Source organism: Sturnus vulgaris, chromosome 17, assembly GCF_052056855.1.
Source record: "Sturnus vulgaris isolate bStuVul1 chromosome 17, bStuVul1.hap1, whole genome shotgun sequence".
Classification (NCBI taxonomy): domain Eukaryota; kingdom Metazoa; phylum Chordata; class Aves; order Passeriformes; family Sturnidae; genus Sturnus; species Sturnus vulgaris.
The window spans coordinates 6,930,369-6,954,700 of record NC_142259.1 but is presented as its reverse complement, the minus strand read 5'-3'; the positions used below and the strand labels follow the sequence as shown (position 1 = coordinate 6,954,700).

At 43.2% G+C, this 24,332-nt stretch overlaps 1 protein-coding gene across 1 annotated transcript in view; it reads right to left on the bottom strand.

The window, feature by feature from the left end:
• ZBTB46 (zinc finger and BTB domain containing 46) overlaps positions 1 to 22,958 on the bottom strand; it is a 53,180-nt gene extending 30,222 nt beyond the window's left edge. Inside the window, 5 exon segments of the mRNA XM_088174858.1 lie at positions 6,686 to 7,655; positions 14,207 to 14,345; positions 16,041 to 16,168; positions 22,450 to 22,630; positions 22,762 to 22,958. Of these exon segments, the coding sequence (XP_088030984.1) occupies positions 6,686 to 7,655; positions 14,207 to 14,260 (1,024 nt within the window). The 5' untranslated portion in view covers positions 14,261 to 14,345; positions 16,041 to 16,168; positions 22,450 to 22,630; positions 22,762 to 22,958.
• Between the last annotated feature and the right edge of the window lie 1,374 nt (positions 22,959 to 24,332).

Here is a 24,332-nt window from a genome sequence, read left to right as displayed (position 1 = left end):
CACTGCAAATAAGGAAATTAAAGTCCTGAAGAGGGCTGATTACAAAAAAAGAACAGAATTTATGTTAAACTACTATAAGCTTCTTGATGTCTCACTCGTAATTTCAAAGTAAAGAACCAAAAATTGGTAAAAAGTTTATGAAAGGTTGAAATCTCTGTAAAGAAGAGCACAAGGAGCAAATAAAATAGTGAGAAGGGCAATCAGGAGAGGGGAAATGCCTCTGATCCCCGGAGTTAAAGCAGATTAACAGAATCAGAACTACTACCAGGGGTTGGAGGAAGAGGAGGAGGAGGGCTTGGAGCCTGGGGAAAATGGAATGCAGGGTGGGGAAAGGAAACAGACACTGAGCATTGAGCTAAAGCTGGTTTAGGGTGGAACCATTTTAAAGCCAGGGTGTAGCCAGGGAGTAAGTGTGTCTGGGTTTAAAGCAATGATTTTAGCTTCCAAACTTGAAAATAACCTGACCTAAGCCTTCAATAACAGAAACTCCAAAGTTACTCCTGCAAAGATTGTATCCTAATAACTCCATTAGCCTGTAGCTGTGCTGATATGGAGAACCTGAATTATTCACTGAGCACCCTCTGCAAAACTCTCGATGTGGACACAGATATCAGTGGTGTTCAGGGTCAGGTTTATTTTTTTTTCCTTCGGTTTTGCATTTTGAGGCAACTCAGCCACCCCCATGCAGTGCACTGGTGCTTCAGGCACACCAAGATTTCCAGAGAGGGCCCAGAAACCTGGGCAGCTCCTAAGCCCAAGGAATGCAGGCTAAGCCGATTTTGGGCTAAGAAAGAATTCAGGGGGTGGCCTAAGAGCACAGAGCTGTAACCCCTCCATGCCTGGCTGCATCACTGCCCACCAGGGTATCAAAATATCTCCCCAGCAAAACCCTCTCAATTGCAGCAAAGATTTTAACACCTTGCACCATAACTGCAACACCATGGCTGTAAAAGAAGGTGGAAAATGTAATGAACTTAATTTTCCAAGTGGCAGGCAATTTGAAGTTTACTATTACCTACCCTCAAAAGTACTCCAACACCTTTCCAATAAGCTGTTTTAATCCAAAACATCTATCCTGCTTAAAAAGTGATCTTTCCAAAATGAGGCATAAAAAAGGTCTAAGTAACAAACTAAAAGTAAGAAGTTATTAAAATCTGAGCCCGCGTTGGTTTTTAGGACATCAGACATTCATCTGACAACTGAAATTTTAGCCAGCCCAGTTTTCAGTCATGGCTGTAACAAACTATTAAACACCTGAAGTTTTCCCATTGCAACCAGGACTCAGGTGGACTGGAGACTCCCTCTCTTCAAAGCAAAATCCATTTAAAGGACGAGTAACTGACTGTGTGTGCTGTCCCAGTGACTTTTCTGGAAGGATTATTTCAACACTGCCCACTTCTAAAACTTCTCTTAGCACCTCCTTCAATACATTGATTTTTTTTAATTGAAGAACACAGCAAAAATCTTTATGAGTTCCTTAAACACCTGAATCCTGAGTACCAACCCCACACTCATCTTCCCCCCCCTTTTCTCATTTTGCAAAACCTGGATTCCTCTAGTTGGACCAACATGCTTGCCAAATACCACAACAGAAACAGGGGAATTTTCAGGGGAATTACTTATTTAATAATGACTTGAAAACATGAATCAAGGGAAGATCTGAAGATTTGCACTGACAAAGGGACAGTTTCAGGAAGCCCAGTAGCTTGCTGAGAAAATCACCCTGTAATAAGAAAATCCACACATTCACCTGCCTGTAGTCAGGTCCAGAGACCTCACCTGCAGAAACTTTGTAAAGTTCATCTGGAACAAGCTCTTCCTTGCCTGCCTCTGAAGCCTTTTGCAATGTAAGCTCCCTATGTGATCCAACTGTTCAGCATCTGTGCTCCACAACAGCTCCTGTAATCATAATTTGCTCTCTGGAAACCAAGACAGAAAAAGGGATGGGGAATGTGGATGACACCAGCTGTCTGCAGGATTCCTGGGGAGCTCAGCTCCCTGCAGCAGCCACTGCAGTCACACGTGTGCCATCGGAAAATGAGCGACTGAAACTTCTCCTCACCAGGAGGGAGGGAACTTGTGCATAATTAAAGATTTTGATGGGGAAAACGTTAGAGGAACTGTGAGCTCTGCAAAGTCAGAAGGATACAGCAAAGTCCTGCCTGTCCTTCCCATGGAGGTCACCAGTCTGGGCTTACTCAAGTCCTGAAGCTCTTCTTAACAGAACACAGCAATTCCTCTACATGTGTTAAATTAGAAAAGAGTTCCCAAACTGTAGCTCCTTTAGAAAGGGCTGCTCTGTTTTTAAAATAATTAGCTTCATTTCACAGTCAATTGGCACACAGAAATTCACTTGCAGCTTTTGGGTGCAAACACTCAGAAGATGTGTGGGAGTATTTCCTTGGAAATAAATTCCTGAATCATAACTACCATGCTTGAACTAACACATTAATAAAGCCGTCAATAAATCCTTCAAAAGACACCCTTCAAATGGCAGAGTTTTCCATTCTGTGAAGAGGCAAAACCAGCAACACTTTGCTGGCTTAACAGTGAAGATATCCATGCTCTTTTTCAAACACCACCTGATCCTATAGTCCACACACCCAGGATGTATAATTCTGTAAAAATTTTATCCAGCAAGGTTAAAGGAACAGGAACCTAAGGCAAATAAAGATGTTCAAGGCACAAGACTACTTCAGAATTTCAAAAGCATCTTTGATACAAAGACTAATAAGTTCCTTTAGAAAATCTATAGAATTTAAGAAAAAGGGATAAAATAAAAGGCAGACCTGTTCTTGAGGGCAAGTTCATGGAGGAAATTTTTTTTTGGCTCAATTATGAAGAAAGTTATTATTTATAAAAGCCCATCCTTCAGTTTACTTTGGAGAACTGCTGCTTCAAGTTAATGTGTCTTGATGAGGAAAACATATATATGAATGTTTCCTACAAGGAATGACAGACTGACATCCTGAACAACCCAAACAGGATGAGAAAGACAAAACCTAATGTGTTTGATGCTAAACAGACAGTCCAAATTAATAAACAGAAACTAGCATGTAAAGATGGTGCTCATCAAGCTTTGTGCTTGACTGACAGCACCCTGAGAAACTGAGAGCTGAATCACAATCCAGCACCTCAGCTTTTCACTTGCATTCTTTTGCAAATCCCATTTGATCATTCTTTCTTGGAAGAAAAAGACCATCTTCATGGCAGACATTAACAATCTCTTGCTATTTCCATTATGTTAGATTACCATTAATAAGATTACCCCAGACACTCCTTTTTATTTTAATCTCCAATGTTGTCAGATTCAAACACTCTCAATAGCACCCCACCAGCATATGGGAAATCAATGGATTCACAAAGAATTTTCTTACCCTTTCAATTTAAATAAAATCTGTGTCTTTTTTTAAGATGTCATTGATTTGTATTTAAATAGTCTACTTAAATATTTGGGACATTTTAATACACCTGCCTGTACTGATAAGAATGTTTTTCCCACTGAAAGCAGCACCACTGCTGAGTGTGAATGAGCCGAGTTGTTTCAAAAGCAAAGTTTCAGTGACTGCAATGTGCTTCGTTGTAATGTAACAGGAATTAAATAATCCTATACATAATAGAGGATGCGTATTTTTCATCTGTGAATATCCTGCCCCAAACAATCACTGAATTTAAAGGGTGATGCAATGGTTACTTGCAAGATTCCCCTTCCAAAAAGCTGCTGAAATGCAGGGCTGTTTGCAACCAAGACCAAAAGAGTACCTTGCACAATTTCAGGAGAAAGACTGAGCTTTGAAGAAGTATTCTCCTAAATCAGCTTTTGTGTTTCCAGAATGCAATGTCCAGTGTTAGCCCAGCAGCACAGAGGCATTTGTAAACTCCCCCAGTGAACCCAACAAGAGCTTCCAGCAAGCAGCATCTTAAAATAACTGATTAGATCAGAAAAGTGAACGAGCCTCAAAGAACAAAGAGTTCTAGGTAACTTTCTTTCCTTTCAGTAACTTCTGAAAGAACATTCAACACCCATTTCCTCAGTGAGTAGCTTTCCATCTTAGCTGTGAACGTTGCTGATAGGGACACTTCTAAATAAATGAGGCAAAAGAGAGTCCTAGACTATGAAGTCTGTTTTAAAAAATGAAACCTGACACGACTAAATCAAAGACAACTTCAAGCTGAAATTTAAACACAACCCAAATACTTGTTACAAGTGTCTGCATTGTGTCACTACCCATTTGCACACAAGAAAATCAATTATTCTTCACACTTAGGAGTCAAGTCTGCAACACCCCTATAGCACTGCTGAATTCAAATGGGAGAGGAAAGAACCTGGGATACCAAAATGCAGCCTAAGCACAACCCTGTAGTTCAGGATATGAAGTTTGCAGAAAAATATCTCCCATCTGCTGGGTATGGGAAATACCCATGCAAGACCAGAAGACCCTACTGTTTGCAGGGCTCCATACAGGGATGTTTTTGGGGTAGCAGGGCTGCTTTTACTTCACAGGGAAAGAGCATCAGCCTCACCTGAATGTCCACTTGATTTTTTCCAAACCAGAAGAGGCTGCCTGTGGACAAGGTGTCCAAGATTAACTAAAACTGAACATGTATGGATCTCAAATTCTTTGAAATCATACTGAACAAATCCCCAAAGACACCATAACTTGACCCACAACACACGCAGGGCTTGCAGGGATAATCCCTGCTGTTAAACCCACATGCACCCATTCCACAATCTCAGGCCTCAGAATGCAGAGGAACCTCCCTGTCCAGCAGGGCAGAAAGGAGAATTTCACCTGCATTCACCTCTCCAGATGGCCAACATGGGGAACCACACACTCCCCTTGCTCCTCATGGACACACTGCTCTCTGCCAGTTGCCACTGCCAGCACAGGCAGCCCCTGAGCCTGCTCATTTTGGACAGCAAGAAGTCTTGCCACTCATTTTTCCCTTTTCTTTTACTAGCATTATTGGAATATTGAAACTCTTCCCTCAACCACCACCATTCAGCTGCCCTTTTCCCACCACTGAAACCACCTCCTTTATTGGAAACTGCATTTAAGGCAAGATTTGGAACAAATAATTTGATGTGCCTGCTGACGTGCTGTCTCAGCACTGTGCTGAGTCAACCCCTCGAGCCATCTTCCTCTCATCTGTGAGCAGCCACTGCAATTTAATTCTTTAACAATTAGGAATTAAATAATCTAAGTTTCATTCAGCTTCCAGGAATACAATCTCTTCTGTTCTGCACTATTTTCCATAAAGACACTCAATTTTCTCCCAGCTTTCCAAGAGGAGCAGAGCTGCAGTTCTGTTTCTGCAGCCACTCCAACGTGTCTGGTTCACTCCAGGTACCTGTCCAAACCCACATCCCTCACACAGCACAAGTGGTTGGGCTGTTTTTATGGGATGCCATGGAAAATGAAAAATAGTTGCATAAGAACAGAGACCAGGCAATCCATGCTGAGTCTTCACTCAAAACAAGGATAAAATAAACACATTGCAAAAATGAGATTCTTCATAAATCACCGTTACCTTAAATTATATCGCATTTTTCTTCTAACTGACGTTGTTTAGATTTTATCATCGGCTAATTAGAATAATTACATGCAATTATCTTGCTGCAGCAGATAACCATAAAACATAATAAATCTCAAGTCATTTGTAGAGTTACTGTTCAATGAAAACCACATTTAAACTCTAGCATATGAGCAACTTCAACCTCCTTTTTCAGACCATAAAGACTTTTAAGACTTTCAGAACTCTTTGTATTGTTTTTTTTCATCCAAATTTGGCAACATAAAAGTCTATCATCTCCCACACCCTCCTCCTGGCTGACTTGGACTCTGGTATGCAATGGCTAACTCACAGCACAGACTAAGTTCTTGAAGTCAGCTTGAGAGAGTTTATTATGACACTCCCATAAGTCCTTAGAAAACACCACTAATCTCCTAATTCAGAAACATTCCTGAATCTATTTATTGCCACTGATTAATGAATCAAATGGGACAGTTATCTTGAGACAAAAAAATAACTAGTGAAGATTCAAAGGAAGTCAAGAAAACAATTTTCTCACTGGCTACACACTTTAAACGCAGCCACTCGTCTCAGACCACAAGCAGTCACACATCAAAATACACTTGAAGCCATAGTGATGCCTCAGAAAAACATGTTGTTCTTGAGAGTTACTAAACACTTATCCTGCCATTACCAGCAAGAAGCTGTGGTGGTTTTATTACCCAAGAGAAAGTGACACCTGAATATCAGGAAATTCTGAAGATGGTATCGGTAAGACTAAATTACACCTGTGTGTGTGGTGTAATTACATCATCAATACACAGTGGAAAGAAAATTCTTCAACCTTGACATCAATGTCCACACCTGCTAAAATAAATTTCTTTAACCTTTCCTCTCATTAATTCCAACAGTTAGAGTGGTGGTTTCGGGGTGATTTATGCCATTCAAAGCCAAACCAAAAATATCACTTTTATAGGAGAACCAGCCTCCATCGAGGCTCCTGACTGAACCACACAGTGCTTGGTGCTCTGAATTGCTGGCAACACAAGTTTCTACATTTTTGTATTTCTGGCAAGCTCCTATTTCAGAAGCTGATAAGATCATCCCAGAAACAGATCTAATTAACTCAACGTTTTCAGTTTCATTCCCAAAAACTGGAAGAATAACTTACTTGGGTCTCGACTGCTGTACGGCCATCCTGAGGCAGGTAAAAGGGGCAGCACAGGAGAGTTTGCCCTGCTGTCATCCTCCACTTGCTGTGTAATATGTCGGACAGTTTCTTTGTTTTTCCTGTTCTTCCTGCGGCCCGTGGGCTGCCAGCCATCCCCCCCTCCTTGCTCTGAGAACCCACTCTGTATTGCACTATCCTTGGCAGAATGCAGCTCACCCCCTCCGTAATGGGACGGTGACACCTGCTCCTCTTTGATACGCAAAGACCCATAGCCCATGTCACTAGCCCAGAGAGACTGGGATGAAACGTCTTCGTGGCTGTCTGGTTTTGGTTCTTGATCCTCTTTCCCATAACTACTCCCTCCCTCGTGGCAGCTGGCAATGGCCGAGTCCCCAGAGGAGTTTGCTGGGCTTGTTCTCCGAGCTAACCAGGGGGATATACTCCTGCCAGCCACCACTGCCGAAATCAGAGCGTCCGTGCTGCTGCTGGAAGGGGCTCCCAGCTCATAATCAACGAGGTCCTCAGAGGCATCAGACTTGATGCTTATGTCCAGAGCTGCTTTGATGAAGTTGTGACAGGCCTGCACGATGTCTGTCATCTGCAGGTAGCTGGCAGCCGACATCACCTCGATGACGTTCCTGCTGGTCAGCGCCAGGTGTGCGGAGTACATGAAGTCAATGATTGCCTTAAAGCCCTGGGCGGTGACAATGTCCAGGTGGGTGACTGTGGCCTGGTCAGAGGTTTTCTGGACCTGGCAGTAGAGGGTTTTGAAGTAGCGGCTGCTCCCCAGGAGGACGTTTTTGTGAGCCTTGAAGATCTTGCCCTCCACGATGATGCAGACGTCGCAGAGGATCCCGTGCTGCCTCTGCTCGTTCAGCTCCCGCAGCAGGTGACGGTAGTGGGAAGCAATTTCCATATCTTCCTTTCGGTTATTCATTTGGAGATCTTTATGTTTCCTCTTCCACAAGTCCTGCAGGGGGAAGGGAGTGACAGGATTACAAAATCCAAGACAAGGTTGAGAAAAACCCCAGGTTGTACCAAAAGAAGTGACGGGTTAATGTGGGAAGAGTGCCACAAACACAGCTAATGCCTGCAGTGCCTCCACATTCATTACAAAATGCACCTTGCTTTGACCAGACTTCAAATAATTTACATTAAAAAGGACTAGATTTGAAGGCAATCCTCCAGTGGCTCATAACTTCCCAGAGAAACATTTCCTTAAACTAATACAAACTTGTAGGAAAACCCATCTGAAGTAACCAGAGAACAACAGCTGTCAGTTTTTACTGTGAATTTGTTGAAGTTTGGTTTTGAAAGAGATACTGCACTTGAAACCATACTCAGATGCCCACAGAGTACTGAGGGGTACACTGTCACACATTTTCCTCGAGGGAACAAGCATCATGTGCAGCACACAGAAGAGCTGAAATTCTCGAACAGCAGGAGCTGATTGAACCCAGCATTTCCCTTGTTATACTGCCATGGAGGGGCTATAAACATGGTTTAAAAACCAGAAGAGCAACAGGCAACTCCAAGACCACAGATCACAAAGTTTTAAGTCCCCACCCAAACTAAACTGGCACAACTATGAAAATGTTATTTGAAGCTCAAATACTTACAAGCAATACTTTGCAATAAACAAGCTCTTTTCTTGCTTTACATCTCCAAGTTTACCCTGCAGCCACACTCAGATACTGAGAAATTCTCATGATCACCTAAGAAAGGATCCTTATGACCAACATAAAGCTGAGAAAAAATCACAGGGCTTTTGATCACCTTTCATAAAATTTGGCAGTGTTTTCTGAAATAAAAGGCTAGTTGGTACCAGGAGCAAGATACCTTCTAAGTTATGCTCCAGATTATCCTCCTCTTACACTCCAAAACAGAACAAAAGGTCCTAAATGTTGACAGTAATCAGCAGTGTGAGGATTTTCAGATTGAATTTTTTCCAGTTACTATCTTTGCAACTCCATATTTGCCTTTGATGCCACAGCTTTACAGAGCCTTTGGCATTCAAATCTGTCATTTCCTCTAGCCTTATACCACTTTTTATGGAACTTACTATCAAGATTTATCTACCACGGAACAGTGGTTTAATGGCCTAACTAATTAAGAGCACCAAGGTGAAGGATATCTTACTGCTTTCTCTCAGCAGCTTAGAATTTGTTCCAATATAAAAAGTCCCAACTGTGGAATTGATATGAAGGTCCACATGTCAGCACACAACTGTAGAACTGGACCCAATTCCAAATGCCATTATGTGCAGGCACACTCATCAGAAGGCTGGATTTAGTCACTTATAAAAACAAAACCTCTGAGGTCGAACAGCCTAGAAGCACACATGGTTCAGTGTTAGCACTGGCATTAAGGAGGCTGTTCCCAGCCTGGAGCACGTTGCTGACATCCATGGAGTTCACACACAAATTCAGTCCCATCTGCTCACACTGGCTCGCAGCAGTGGGCAGCACAGCCGTGATTCAGGAAGTTTCCTTGGCACATCCAAGTGTGTTTCCTGGGCTGTGGAACACAGATCCACCAGAACCCTGCCCCCTTCCCCTACCCTGTGCTATTATTATCATCAGCAGGAGAAAAATAGCTGCAGTTTAGCCAACACTGTGGGCTAGAAAAGCACCTCCCAGCCCACAGAACATCCGTGAGGTGGGACCTCCTCCTAGAGAGCCACCTGATGATTCAAAGGTTCAAGTTATGCAAGACTGCTTCAAGCTCCTCCAGCTCTGCAAGGATGGAGCTGAATCTCTGCAGCCCCAGAAATCCTCATTTGCAAGGCCAGCTGGTCCCTGATCATTGAGAAATATTTGCTTCCCTCAAGAGAGGAAGGACCATCTTCCTGCCACACAAACGGGCTGAACTGTGCTCATCCACTTCAAAGCCGTGAAGCTTTTCTGCAGAATTAAGCACAGAATGCACAGAGAAGCCAATCTTTTTTTTTTTCTTTTTTTTTTTTTTTTAATTGAACTGGAAGAGGTCAATACCAGTGCAGCTGCACACACGTATTTACCACAGAAATCTGCCCAGCGACCTCAAACCAAATCCTCACCCAGACACCATCTCTGTCTCAAATAAACAAAATAAATCAATGAAAATCAAACCAAGAATCAGGGTAAGGGAGTACGGGAAGAAAAAGAAATTAATTTTCAGGTGTTTGGCCTGAAAAGGTTGTGATGGCACCAGCCAGCACAGCATCTCTAATCCAGGCTCTGGAGGTGGCTGCCAGCACTTCCCAACAGCTCCATGCTGGACAGAACCACCTCTTAAGGCAGAGTGACAGTTCAGTTTTGTCTTTATTCCAGAAAGCACCACTGCATCTACTTTTAGGAGTTGAAGAGTCAGCTTAGTCCCCTTAGGAAATATGAATTGCCACATAGGATCAAGTGAGTTGTCCATCACCAGTCGTGTCTCCAACAGCTGCCATATCCACACAATTCAGGGGAAGATGTAAGGAAATCTCAGAGCCCACAGTGAGGAAAGGGTCAGAATGTTTTGGATATGGCATTTCCTTTCACTGCTCCTTCATGGATATTAAAATCCATATTCCAAGACACCAGTTTCCTGGAACCGTGGGGAGGAAGGATGGGAAATCTCCTGCAAGGATAATTTTCTCTCCCTCAATTTCATACAGATTAGCATCACAGTATTTGTCAATGTCTCCACTTGCTCTTGTGAATTTATGGCACAACATCTTTCCTTCTTCAACTGGAAATGATATAAATTCCTCGAGATTTTATTTCTTTGCTATCTCATACTTTTATTCAGCTTAGTTCAGTGGGTCAAGGTCCTCCCCACTGACAACAGTCCACTTCAGATACAGTTTGTCCTTTTTTAAGCTTTTGTGGCAGAAATAAAGAATTCAAAATATGTCTCTTGCTACTTTTGGTTTAGACTGGAACAGTCTGAGGTTCAGGCACTGACATGGATGGATGGATGGATGGATGGATGGATGGATGGATGGATGGATGGATGGATGGATGGATGGATCTCTTTCCCATTTCTTTAGGAAATAGAAGGTAAGGTCAGAGAAAAGGTATCAGGGAATTTTTACTGAACACAAAGAGACAAAAATCTATGCAAGACTCCTTACTGGCCACTGAGGTGGGCACATTACAGCACTTTCAGGCAAGCAGTGAAGTGGATACTCCCCTGTTCAGTGTAATCAATAAAATGGAACAGTTTCCAAATCAGGAATTATTACTGTAGATGTCTTGATCTTCCTCTGTCACAAGTCTGCTCCCTCACACATGTCACTCCACATCCAACATCTGTCACAGCATTGTACCTTTTAAACCAGAGGTCTTTTGGGGAGAAAATTAAATATGCCTCAAATTCAGAGGAATTAATTAGTTTTCTGTCTACCCATGTCAAACCAGAACATCCATTTAATGTCAAGGATCACTAGGGAATTAATCCAAGTTAAATTTAAGGCAATTTGCTAGTAGTTAAAAATTCAGGAAGCTTTAAAACCCTGTGTTCTTGTGTTCCAATTTCACATGCTGTTTTGTGGCTTGTTGATGGTTTGTTTTTCTTTTTTTTTTTCTTTCCCTGGTAAGGATATTTATTTCCACTTAAAAAATGTTGTGGAAAGATTTCTTCAGAAAAGCTGTACCCTTCAAACTTCTGTAGAAAACAGTGGAGATGTCTTAGAAACAGACCATGAAGTTTAATTATGTATTTTTTGGTTTATCTCAGGTCTTTTTAGTACATGAAGGCTTTAAAAGTTGAGCATCTACCAGAATTCTTTAGGCCACATGGCCACAACACAGCTTTCCAGGAAGCCAATGAACCAGGAAAGTTCATCTGAAGATTTTCCACAAAATAAATTTGTAGCAGATCAGGCTTTCTTCATAAGCCAGTTCACAGGCAGAACAGTAACTCAAGTCTATTGCTTCTCCAAAAAGAACTAAAAAAAATCCCAAACCAAAGCATTGCACATAACAGCAAAAAGAACACGAAGTGAGCAGATTTAAGAGCCACTTTCATGCAAACTTCTGTGAAGATACAGGGCTGCTTTTATTTCTCATATCAGAAAAACCCTGGTCTTGAAGTAAGCATTAATAATTTATACAATCTTTAACCCTAGCTACAGTGAACCTATGAAAGTGGTTTATTTGGCACTGTCAGTACAGTTATTTAAACATGAAAATAGCACCTGATGGCACAGGAAGAGTCTAAATCTCACTTCACTTCCCACTGGAAAGGTTTTAAGAGTAAATATTTATTTATTGGCAAATTTCTCAGCATACACCCCAGGAATGAGTCTCCTAACCAAAATCTTAACATCACTAAAATTAGGGGGCACAAATTGGTTGCATCTAAATCCCAGTGCATTACTTAAATTTTGACAAAAAGTCACGGATGAGAAATGAATTGCACACAAAATTCTCTACAGAGCAGTCCCCTGGGAAATAGTGGGGACAAAAATAAACTTCCTTCCCTCAGAAAGAAAACAGGGGAAAAAAAAGGCCTGGAGGTTTGTTGTTTTTTTTGGCGGGGGGAGGTGTTTGCTGTTGTTAGGATTTGTTTGGTTGGTTGTTTACTTTTTCTTTTCTGAGAATGTAAGTGAACTGAAGATTTAAAGTGCATGGCACTTAGTCTGTATCAATTTTCTCAGTGTGTTTCTACGTTAATACCAAGGACCAAAGGTAAAGAGCACCAAAATGCTCACCAGTGCTCTCCTCCACCACTCTGCTCCCTAGAGAAAACATGCCAACTGGAATTTAACCAAAAATGTGTTTTTTCCTCCCCCTTCTCCCTTCAGAGAAAAGTAAAAACAGATTTAGGAAGAACTCCAATTCACTCCAATGCTTTATTACACAAAAACCCAACAAACACACCCCACTTCTCTGCTTCCCCTGTGTCCTGTCCCTTTCCACTCCCAAGACATTCCAACATTTTTTAAATTCCTCTGCAAAGGAGCTCTGTAAGGTGAGATTGGGCTTGAAATGCTTCCTTGCACAACAAGACACAGTGTGCATGGAGGTTTCACTTTTATCCAATTAAAGACAACAGAAATGCCCAGGATTCCTACTCTCCATCTGCCCTGTGCTGAAAAGAACGGAGAACAAAACCCCTTAGGAACTGAAAAGGACAGTAAAGGGGAGAAAAGGAAGACTCAGGATACTCATGGATGGAAACTCTGCAAAGACACTGCTCAGGAGATTTACAAGCAAAAATCTCTGCAAGTGCAGGGTTTTCTCACAAGTGTGTTTGAGGAACAGCACACAATTCTGAAAGAGCTTTAATTTCTTGATACTATTTAACACTAAATTATATTCATATGATCAGCTTTGTCCAAAAGAGATATACAAAAATGAACAGTTGCCAAAAAAGAAACTCCTTTATTCTGATTCCCGAAAAATCATCCCTTGTTTTAAGTTGGTCATTCCAGCCACAGCTCTGAATTCAAGGAGAAAGAGGCAGATGTTTGCAAACAGACCAAACCAGACCCTTGAGCCAGAGGGGTCACTCAGAACTCAGGGTTTCATGCAAACAAAGTGCACCACTTCTCTCTGCTGTCCAGGGATGGGCACATTTGATTGTAGCCCAATAGTGCAGGTTCAGCCTCATGGGCTGGGACTCACAAGAAGAAAATCCAAGTTTCACCGTTCACTTTGAGAAGAACTATAGAAGTACAGAAAGGGCAGGGATTTGGGAGGCACATGATTTTCAGTAAACTTAAAGAAAAATACTAATTCCATTTTCATTGCCAAATTCGACAGCCCCACTGAACTGTCAGGGATTGCAAGGCAAAAAGAGCCCCAAGTCCCAGCATAAATTTATTAACATTGTTCTGATCAAGAGTCACTAAAATTTCTCTAACTTCAAGCCAAGGTTGCCCCATCATAGACGGCATTAAAACAACATCTCTGTTTAGAATCTGCAGCAGATACAATCCAGAAAGTCCAGAGTAAAGTTCAAACAGCACAGTAGAGCACTACACACTCCCAGCATTTCACCATCCCATTAAAGCTTTGTTTCCACAGTCCAAACAAGAACCAAAAGCAAAATCTAACTCCAACAGCACAACTTAAAATAGCAGGGAGTTATCATTAAACATTTCACTCTATTCCAAAACTTTAAACCAGAGACTTGTCTGTGGCTTTGACTTGTCAAATCATCCACCTGAAGCTATGGGTGAGCTAATGTGCAGGAGCTGGACAGCATAAAAATGCAATCAAAACACAGGATTTCATAGAAAAATCCATTTATTAACCTTCATTAGCTCTGATGGTACATGAAGAATTTCAAGAGAAAACCAGGACTGAAAAGGAGAGGTAAGTGAAAGCTGTTGTCCTCCACATTTTGGGAGGAGGGTAATTAGAATTCAAAATTTAGAAACTGTAAAGTTAAAAATTTTAAGGGGAAGAAAGAAAAGAGAAGATATGCATATTTTGCTATATTGTTCTTAAAAGTAACAAGTGATTTTTGCTGATTTTGTTAAAGAAAACCTGCAAACTGCAATATTGAATAAATAAACAAATAAAATCCAAGATAATTACTTCTTACCAGTAACAAACTGGGTTCCAGGTCTAGTGTTTCTCCTACAACAGCTGAGGACATCAACAGCCCCAGGGCAGCACAGGCAGTGCCCTGTTCCTCACCTTCTGACAGCACTGGTGTGAACTCTTGTAGGAGAAAGACAGAACTATGACAAAAAACAAAACCAGAACAAATTATTAGCAATAGATTAACAGTGAAATGTTTCCTAATCATTTCCCTCCAAACTCAGTTATGAGATCCTTACTTATGACTTAATGAATTCCAAAAAAGTCAATTCCAAGCGTATCAATACATTGAAAGTAATTATAGCCTGGCTACCACTTCGTAATAATGTAAGCAAGAGTTGCTTCTTAAAGGTATGGGAACAAAAAGGTCTAATTTTAGCTACTGAAACTTCAATCAGATCCTTGAACAACAGGGTTTCCTGTTTGGGAGCTTTTCAAAACATTCTCACTTTAATGACTCTTTAAAGAGACTCACCTTATCTGACCTATAAAATACTGAGGTTTAAAAGCTACCACTACAGCTCCTGAAAGAAATTTGCACTGGAACACTCAGGAGAATTTGCTCTTGAAACGTTTTGTTGCAAGTTTCTAGTGGCTGACACCATTCTGGGTTAAGAGACCAAACAATCCCAAGATTTGTAAAGTTTTGTGTAAAATACAGATATTTAGGTCTAGTAAGACACATTTACAGACAGGCTTCTCAGAGAAAACCTGAGTGTTCATGGTTACAAAGTACAAGGAGTAGGAATAGTTCAACTACTCCAAGGCTTTTGTCAGTGAGGACACATCCACTAAAACTATCACCTTACACACCTATTTTTCTTTTATAAAACAGACTTTATTTTCTTCAGAATAGCATATACATCACAATGGCAACATTCAACTTACAATCTCACACTTCTGAGTCTTCTCTATTCAAAACTTTATATTGTTAGCCATAACAAAATCCTTTTTGATCTCTGCATTTCAAACATCTTCAATATACAGATTAGCCCTCTTAATGACAATAAGCTATAAATCAATACTGGTGATTTCAAGAATTACCTTCTGTAGTAACAGATTGTGAAAGGAAAATCAGAACAAAAAACTCCAGAAAGCTTTTCCAACACAAATTAATGCCACAGAAGGTGAAATAAAATATCTAATAAACAAATGAAGTAATAAGGAAAATCCAAGCATTCTTATGGCAAACGGCAGAACTGAGAATCTTGAAAACAAATATGACCCAATTGAAGCAAACACCAGTGACTTTGTTCTCAGTTTCTATTCTGGACTGCCAAGTCTTGCCTTTCTCTATTTCTGATTGCTTCTCCATAGCAATTGTTTTGGCGAGCTCTTTTTGGTCTTGTTATTTGGACAGTTAAGAAAAAATAAAGTGGTGAAGTGAGGGAGTCAGACCAACCCAGATACACGGGAAATGACTTTATTAGCAAAGTGTAATAAGGTGTATGGATTTCTACTTCTGTTACTGTTAAAACTCTCACTTACACCTGTCCCAGAGCACAAAAAGAGTCAGAACAGACTGGTAAAAATGGCAAAGCTGAGCCCTTCACTTTTCTTTTTTTGCTTGGAGCTCTGCACCTGTTTCCTTCTTGCGATCAAACAGAGAGAAACGTGAGTGTGATGGATGGAGGCACCTCTGCCACAAGGAGGGAGCAGAACAGCCAGAGGTATTTCTCCAACTTTTGCAGATGACCAACATTTCTAAATGAGCCCTTGCTATAAATGTTAAGTTTTATGAAGAACTGTCAGCCCTCATAATGATTTTCTCTACAGGTTCCCTTTCTCTTTCCCATACCACATGACAAAAATATCTTTAAATGCTGAGAACTTACCGATACTTGAAAGTGTTTCCTGTTAGCAAAAATAAACCTTGCAATGTTTCACAGCTGGGCAGTGCATGTTTCAGTGAAGAGAGGAGAATGGTCTCTGGTAAGAAGCTCCAGAAGGTTCATCAGATGCCCTGTGTTTGGAAATGGAAGAATAGGAGGCAAAAATTAAAATCCAAACCTTCACTCAATACAAAGCTCGTCAGTGTCACACAATTACAAGCAATGTTTAAAATAACTGCACATTTACAACGCTGATTGCCATTTTAACAAGAAACATTCAAATATTTTCCTATAATTAATAATGCAGGAAAAATTACTTAGCTTTTGTGTTAATGTAAAGAGAGTTTACCATACCAGTATTAAGACTGTTAACAACTTCTGACTACGCTTCCAGAAGTGCTTTGAAAATGCCACTCTAAAAAACCAGCATTTTATAACAGGATTTTTTAAAAATTTAACAACATAGTTTCAGTTGACATGTAAGTTTCAGTTAATGTTTCTGTGACCTCTGCCACCCTCAGGCTTTAAACGGGGTTGGAATGAATCTCACCTCATGGTTACAGTGATTCCCCTCCAAACCAAAATATTTGCCTAAGGTCACAGAAAAATCATGTGTCCATGTTGTGTGAAAGGAAGAGATTTGAGTTTTATTCCCATCCAGCTCGACTGAATCACAGCCTTCAAAAGCCAGCATGACCTCAGATTTTAACTACCAAGTAGCATCCACAAAGGCACTGAGGAAAACACTTTGCTTCTCTTACAAAAAAAACACCCGAACACAAAAATGAAGATGCAAATAACTAAGAGAAGCTTTATTTTCCACGCCTGTAAAAGCTATGCAGCCTGAAATACAATACAATATTCCAGTGGGTAACAAGTTGCTAATACGACAGGATGCACCTTTGCAACAGGGCACAGGTGTGTGCACCTAGTTCCAGTTCCAGTAATATTTCCACTGCACTTGGATTTCCTCTGCATTTCCCTTATTCATTTTCCCATAATTTCCATCTGCCTGTCTCCCCACCCTCTCTGCATCCTGGTACAGTAACAGTTGCTCAAATCATTCCCATTTTTTGATCTCTGTTCTCTCTCTCATCTGGTTGTACCAGGAGAAGAGCAGACCCAACATTACTCATGTCATGGACCCAGTGGAACACAGCAAGAACTTGGCAGAACTGGTACAGGCTGCCAGGTTTGAGAAGTCTGGTGACACGGAAAAAAAAAAAAGAATTTAGCTACAGATATATCTGCTACGCTAGCAGCGAAGATTAAAAAACAACCTGAAAAATTCAAATGCCTGTGGCTCATATGACACCTCACCAAGTGCCATTAGATGTCCTTAAGATCTCCTACAAGATCTTAAGCTTGTACTTTAAAAAATCACAAAAGAAATCTAAGCAAAAAATAAACCAACTCTGCCCTTGTGCATCTATTAGCCAAAAAACAACATAAAAAGTACCTTACAAAAAAGAGGATTAGAGAACTGTAAACTTATCACACTGGGAATTGCCCTGAAGAATGGTTTCCCCCAAACTTTCTCATTGGTTTTTGGCTTTTTAATTAGGGGATCTTTGCCAAAGTTCCCAAACTCTGTACGTAAAAAGGGAGGGAGCCAAAGGAGGAAGAACCATGAGGTGATTTTTAAAAAGAAGTAAAGAGGTGTAAAAAGAGAAAGAGGGAAAGATCACCTAAAAGACAGAAAAGACACACAAGGAGTCATGAATAATCTAAGAGTAAAACAATCAACTAGTGCAAAACTGAAGCTAACATACGAAGTGCTCTGAGAACAACCTAATTCTCTTTGTGTAATCGTGATACAAGCTCTCTGTGCCTTGGGTAAGGATCCTGGTTTACTTTTTAGCACAAATCTCATAATCCAGATTTGATCAACTACTATTAAAAAAAAGTAGTGGAGTGAAGCCAAGAAAGACACGTTGGTAACAAGAAGGAAGTAAAAAAGCTCATTTTATATTTAGCCACCACCTCATTCTCCAACCTTATAGTAGCAGGACTGTTAAGAGCAACTGGGTCCTGACTACTTCATTTATTAGCACCTAAATTAGCTTGGTTTGGATATTTTAAGCACCTAATGTCCAATACAGACCATTGATTCTTCTGTTTCAGAGCATGATCTGAGCACTAGTCAGGAAGGTATTTCCTCTGATGCTGTATCAGTGCAAAAGGTGTAAATTTTGTTTAATCCTTTTCTCTAAGGGAGCGAGCCAAAGCCCTGAAATATCAGCTTTCTGCAGAGCTCTTTTCCATGGGGTCAGAAAAACCAGGAAGCAAACTCACTTGGGTGGAATAAGCAGTTTGTTCAACATATGGTAAGGAAATAATTAGGAAAGATAACTAGGTATTTCAGTATACAGAGATATAAACATATTCCTTAGTATACAAAACCCTGCTCACCTCTGTAAGTGGGGTTCTTAGGCAGGTGAGGTCCTGGTACAAACTGACATTTTTGTTAACAAATGTATTTTAGTCCACAGACAAGCTCATAGATGTGTTTGTAAAAATTTTTTGACACCTTGGTGCCTCTTTCCAGTGCAGGAGATGCCAACTCAGAGTCACTATAAAGCAAATACAGGGCAACTTCCAACATTTGCAGGGTATTTTTTTTCCCAAGGGCACACATGAGCCAAGTGAGCAGCAGGAAAACATCACCACTGTCTGGGCTGCAATAAAAGCCAGCCACATCCCCAAAAATCAAGGCAAAAAGGTGAGTTTCAGCTCTAATTTATCATCTACCTGCCACATTACAGCAAAGCCTCCTCTCCCCTCCTGTGCTAGGGACATCCTTACCTATGCACAACTGAGCACTGCCAAGTGGGACACATTTCCATCTCATTAGAATGGCTGTCAAGGATCTCACCCTGCCTCTGGAATGCTCAGAAGCTATTCCAAACCAACATCTCAGCAGCAGCCTGATGTTTCTTAAATAAATGGGTATGAAAGAAAGTTAAAGTGACTGTTCAGAAAATAACTGCACCACAGCTGACTTGGTAAGGGACAGCACACCCCACCCACGAGCCTCTGGACTCCACCACATCCCAGAGGGAATTCATCCAGGATTTCACACTGGTTTGCCTTTATGAAAAATAAGCACTTCTGTACAATTTTTCATCAGTATAATTGAAAATGTTTGGGAGAAGCTGAGTAAACCCCTGTTTCACAGAAGGGGAGATGGGCAACAAGAAGTTACACACCAGCACATTCAATCAACAGCTGGAGGATGGGAACTGAGTCCCTAAGAGCAGCTTTCCCTCTAAATTGGACATCCTTGTGCATCCAAACACACCAAGGCAGCACAAACCAGAAAACCATTGATCTGTTTAGGGAAGTTGAGATCCTTCCCTCTTGCACCTCAAGGAAAGAAGCCCCACATGAAGTGATACAGGCTCTTCTTTCTCATCCTGCCTAAAGGACTGAAGATCCAGAGGGAACTGAGAAACCCAACCACTGAAAGATGTATTTACGAGGGCTGCAAACACAAACATACAAAAAGTCCTCGGGAAGGGGAAAAAAGTGAAGTTTTGAAGCAACAAATTTCAACACTGGAGCCCCGACTGTTATTGTGCTTGCCCAAATATCATAAAAACTCCCACGGAGATGCTTTAGGGATGGAGTAGGATCGCAGCACTTCCCGCAAACCAAATTCCTGCCTCTGCCTCGCAGCCGCGGTCTCTCCTCATGCTCTCTCCTAACGTGACCCCTGCTCCCTGCACACAACCTGCAGCACGCTGCCTTTCACCATTAGCACACTCCCAGGCTCAAATATCACACACAGAAAACACAGGTGAGCTCCACGCTTCCAAATGTTCGAGCCAAACGCAAGCCAGGAGCGAAATATAAAAACGGAATTAATCTCCCTGTGTAAAGTGTCAGAATTTTGCAGGATAGTGCTCACAGCCAGGAATGGACACATTGCTGCCTCCCGGGAATTATAATGGACATGTGGGATAACCATTACAACTGCAGGTAGCTCTTCAAAGACTTAAACTAAGCCCTCTCCCTGCCCTTCTGTTTGCCCATTAAACTACACACACAGGAGCATGGAAAACCCCTGTGAATGCTCTTTACCAATTTAGGGGGAGTCTGGAAAGCGTTACAGAATGCTTTGGAGCAGCCAGCAAAACCGGCAACGCGAAGGGAAAAATGTCCTGGGAAAAGATTGAGCTGTTTATGAAATAATTCTGTCCTGAAAGCAGGCAGTGGCAGTTTGGATTGGGTGTCAGCCTGCTCTGCGCTGCTGCTGGGAGGAGAGGAAACTTTGCTTAGAAACTTCAAAAACACAGATCTGAAAAAAAAAAATAAAATCCACCCAAGTGGATAGCAAAGACAAAAAGAATATGCTGAACCTCACAGCAACACATCACCAGAGGAGAAGCAAGCAATTAACAGATCTTCCAAACATGAGGCATTTTTCCTTTTGACAGAGGGTTGCTGGGGAGGGGGGAGCTGCTAAACTGGTTTTCCTCTAAGCACTTCCAGATATTAAAAAAAAAAAAAAAGAAAAAAAAAATCCTCTTGTGAAGAACATATCCACTGTTGTACAACTGTCCCAGAAAACAAAGACCACGGGGAGAAAGTGGCCCATTTTCTCCAGTCTCCAAGAACCTCAAGTACAGGTCATGTTTTCAAAGGCTCAGTCCTACACACTCCAGAATGGAGCAGCATTTAAAGCACAGGAATAAACACCTAAGGCGAGAGTTACTAGAATGCCCCGTTTTTGGTACCAGACAGAAAGTGCCTCAATTCCACCCAGGCGAACACAGTCTATGAAAACAACCGCGAGAGAAGTTTCACTGTGAGTGAGTTTCCCCCTCCTGGACACGCTGCATCAAAACCAAAAGATTCGTTTTCTATTTCAGTTACAGTTATCCCATGAACGCACCAAACCATGGAATATTTTTCAGCAATTTGGGAGCCCCCTGAATCCTGTCCTGTAGCTCTCCCTCCAGCCTACGGGGCAGCTGCTCTGCCCGTTCCCTGTCAGTGCCCAAAAAACACCTCAAAGCTGTAATTCCTCACCGCATGATGAAAATATTGTGACTAATAATACACTCCACCCATTTTTTCCATCACTAAGGATTTCAAAATATAAAACTTGACAAACAGTGAGAGAGTTTAGAAGGGGAAAGTCAAATTTTATTTCCAATTAAAAGAGGCTATAAAAGCATAAAAGTGAGGTATTGATTAAAGTGAAAGAGCTATGCAGCCACAGAAAGCTTTTTCTTCAAAAATTACATTTTTCTCACTCTTCTTGGGTATCACTGCCTTTTCTTATAATCCCTACAGGAAAATAGAAGGAGAAAAAATACTCCTTGTCCTTTTTGAGAAAACACATTTAATGCATTAGTAGCAGGGCTGATCTGTGCATAGAGAGAACCCACACTCAATAAATACTTGATCGAGTCCACAAACTGAGACCTACATCTCAATGACAGGGACTAAATGCTAAAAATGATACCGGTGATGCAATTAAAACGCACGCAAGAACTTTGGTACAGGTGTCTACAATGCCACTGTTTGCTAAACACATCTCCTAATTAGCATGGCTTTAAACAATGCTGATAATAATCCCGTTCTGTAAGGCTTGCCAAATGAATCATTGGGATTGCAAAATAAAAAGCATGAGGAATTCATTAAAGAGCTGTTAAACTCTCCTTTGTTTATCTTTCCCCGGTCAGGTGTAAAAATAAATAAATATGGATTTATGTCTCCGGATTCCATCCGAATGCTCCGCTCCACAATAACGCGCCGGGGAAGAACCTCCTCAGGAGGTACCAGCATTTTTTTTTTTCCTCTCCGTTTCAAAAGAGAAATCCTCCCACTATTACAGTCCTGAAAATCTGCTCCATTCTCTATTTGTCATCTGGGATTGAGTTATCAGACACTACTTGTATTACTTTGGGAACTGACATGTCTATTTACAGAGACACAAAGGCAATCCAGCAGCACAACCCCTGCTTTTCCAAGCACCTCTCCTTCTCCCCTCCACCAAATTCTACCAGCACTTTTTTCTGGGGAGGGGGGAGGACACCTCACTAGTTTCCCAGCAAGGCAGAGAACATTTCCAGCCACTTTTGCACTTGTTACAGGCTTATGAAAAATCACCTCTATCCCCCCCAAAGGAACAGCATTATTTTTTCAAGGTTTTTTTGTTTGCTTGCTTGTTGGGTTTTTTTGTATTTCTTTTTTTAAAGAGGGTCACTTCCCCCATTTCAGCCTGCAATTAAAATGGAGGCAAGGCCAGGCGATCTATGTCTGGCTTTAGGGGGAGACAATAACCCAAAACAGGCCTGGCTTTAAAAAAAAAAAAAAAAAAAAAAAAAAAAACAGAGGAGAGGGAGAAAGAGAGAGACAGGCAGAAAGAGAGAAATACAACATGCTTCACCAGTATTATTACCTCATCCCTTTTTCCAAGCAGTTTTGAACCACACTCCTGACAAACTCTTGGTCCAAGTTGCACGGATGCTGGTTTTTAGGGGGCGGAAAGGGTTTTAATGCTGGAGCCGGGATTGAGGCTGGCTATCCGCAAGTGGAGCTGCTGTTAAAATGCCCCCTTGTCTCTTCTCCTCTCCCTTGAGCTGGGTGTTGACGCAGCAGAAATTACCAGCTGGAAAATTCCCCTTTTGGAGGTTACGGGGAGGAGGGGGGGGCGGGCGGAGGAGCGAGGGGAGGGGAGGGCCGGGGGAGGGGGGTTAAACCCGGCACTTACCAAGTTAAGCCATCCACCCACACCAAATAGGACATCGCGTCCCAAAGAAGGCTCCGTGCCCCCCTCGGCGGGCAGGGCGCGACCGGCCGCGCTGCCCCCGCGGCGGGCGGGCAGGGGGGGAATAACGGGGATCAAAACGGGGATAAGGATAAAAACGGAGATAATAAAGGGGATAATAACGGGGATAACACCAGCGCGGCGGTGCGGGAGCAGGGGGGAGGGCTCCCTGCCGCCCCTCGAGGGGTGGGGGGGCGGCCATGGCGACCCCCACTCGCCCCGGGGGGCGGGGGGCGGCGCGCTTACCTGTGCCCCATGGAGGAGAGCGGGGTGTCGGAGCGGCCGGAGCGGTGGCTCCGTCGGTCACTCCGTGCCTCTCCTCCCGGGTGGGGAGGGGAAGGGGAAGGGGGGGCGGAGGGCGGAGGAGGGGGGGGGGAGAACCCGGCGGAGGGGGGGAAGGGGGGGGCGCCCGGGCGCGCTCCCGACGCTCCCTCGGGCGCGCGGGGCGCGAGCCCGCGGCGGGCGGGGGGGGCGCGGGGGGGCGGGGCCGCGCGGCGCGTGCCGGCGCTGTCCCCGCCCACTCTCCCCCAGCGGCCGGTGGTGATTGGGCGGCGGCCCCTCAGTTGGCCACGCCCTTTTGCCACGCCCCCCTCCCCTTGCGCCGGGGGAGCGGGGGCGCCGCCGGCGGCGCTGCCACTGCCGGACACCGGAAGTGAGGGAGGGCGGGGGCGCGCGGCGCGCGGGGCACGCCGGGACAGCGCGGGGGCTGCGCTGAGGCGGGGGCGGCGGGAGCCCCGGAGCGCTTCTGGTCTCGGTCTCGGTCCCGGTCCCGGTCCTGGTCTTAACCCCGCTCCCGCTCCTGTTCCGGACCTCTCTGAGCCTCCCCGGGTGTCTCCTGCCCCCGGCAGGTGCACCTGGCTCTGGGAGGGGCGGCTGTGCGCCTTCAGCGGGGCGCGTCCCCTAAGCCCCACCGCGGGATGGAGGGCGGGCGGGTGTAGGAACGGGGCAGTGCCGCAGGCTCCTCCGGACCTTGCAGGGAGAAACAAAAATCGCTTTCCCCTTCTTGTACGCACTGAGATGTGTTTCACACAATCCCCTGAAATGAAATAATGTAAAATAAGTGCAGTTCGGAGCCCCCTGACCTGTAATGGCCAGAGAGCGAGGCCGGTGGTCGGGGAAGGATGGAGATCACAGCGGATGGAGATCACAGCCAGCTCCGCAATGGAAAACCTCCCGCTGCAACAAAGGGCAGGGCTTTGCCCTCTTGACTGTCGCGCTGAAGGATCTGACAGAAACTGCCCTATATTTCAAAGGACGGAGCTTAACAGGGCAGGAGAGGTCTGGAGCGTGGGGGAAGTCGGCACGGTCGCACGATGGCTGCGGTGAACGGGGAAATCGCTCTCAATGCTGTGCGGTCGCTGGGTTGTGAAAGCAGGAGCTGGTCCAGCAGATAAAACGTTTGCAAACTGTTTTATCAACATCTGCGTGCTGTGATTGCGCCCGAAACTGGGGAAATACGTGTCTGACCAACGGGGCTGGCCGTTTGCATAGTTAACTGACTTAGGTGTGTAATC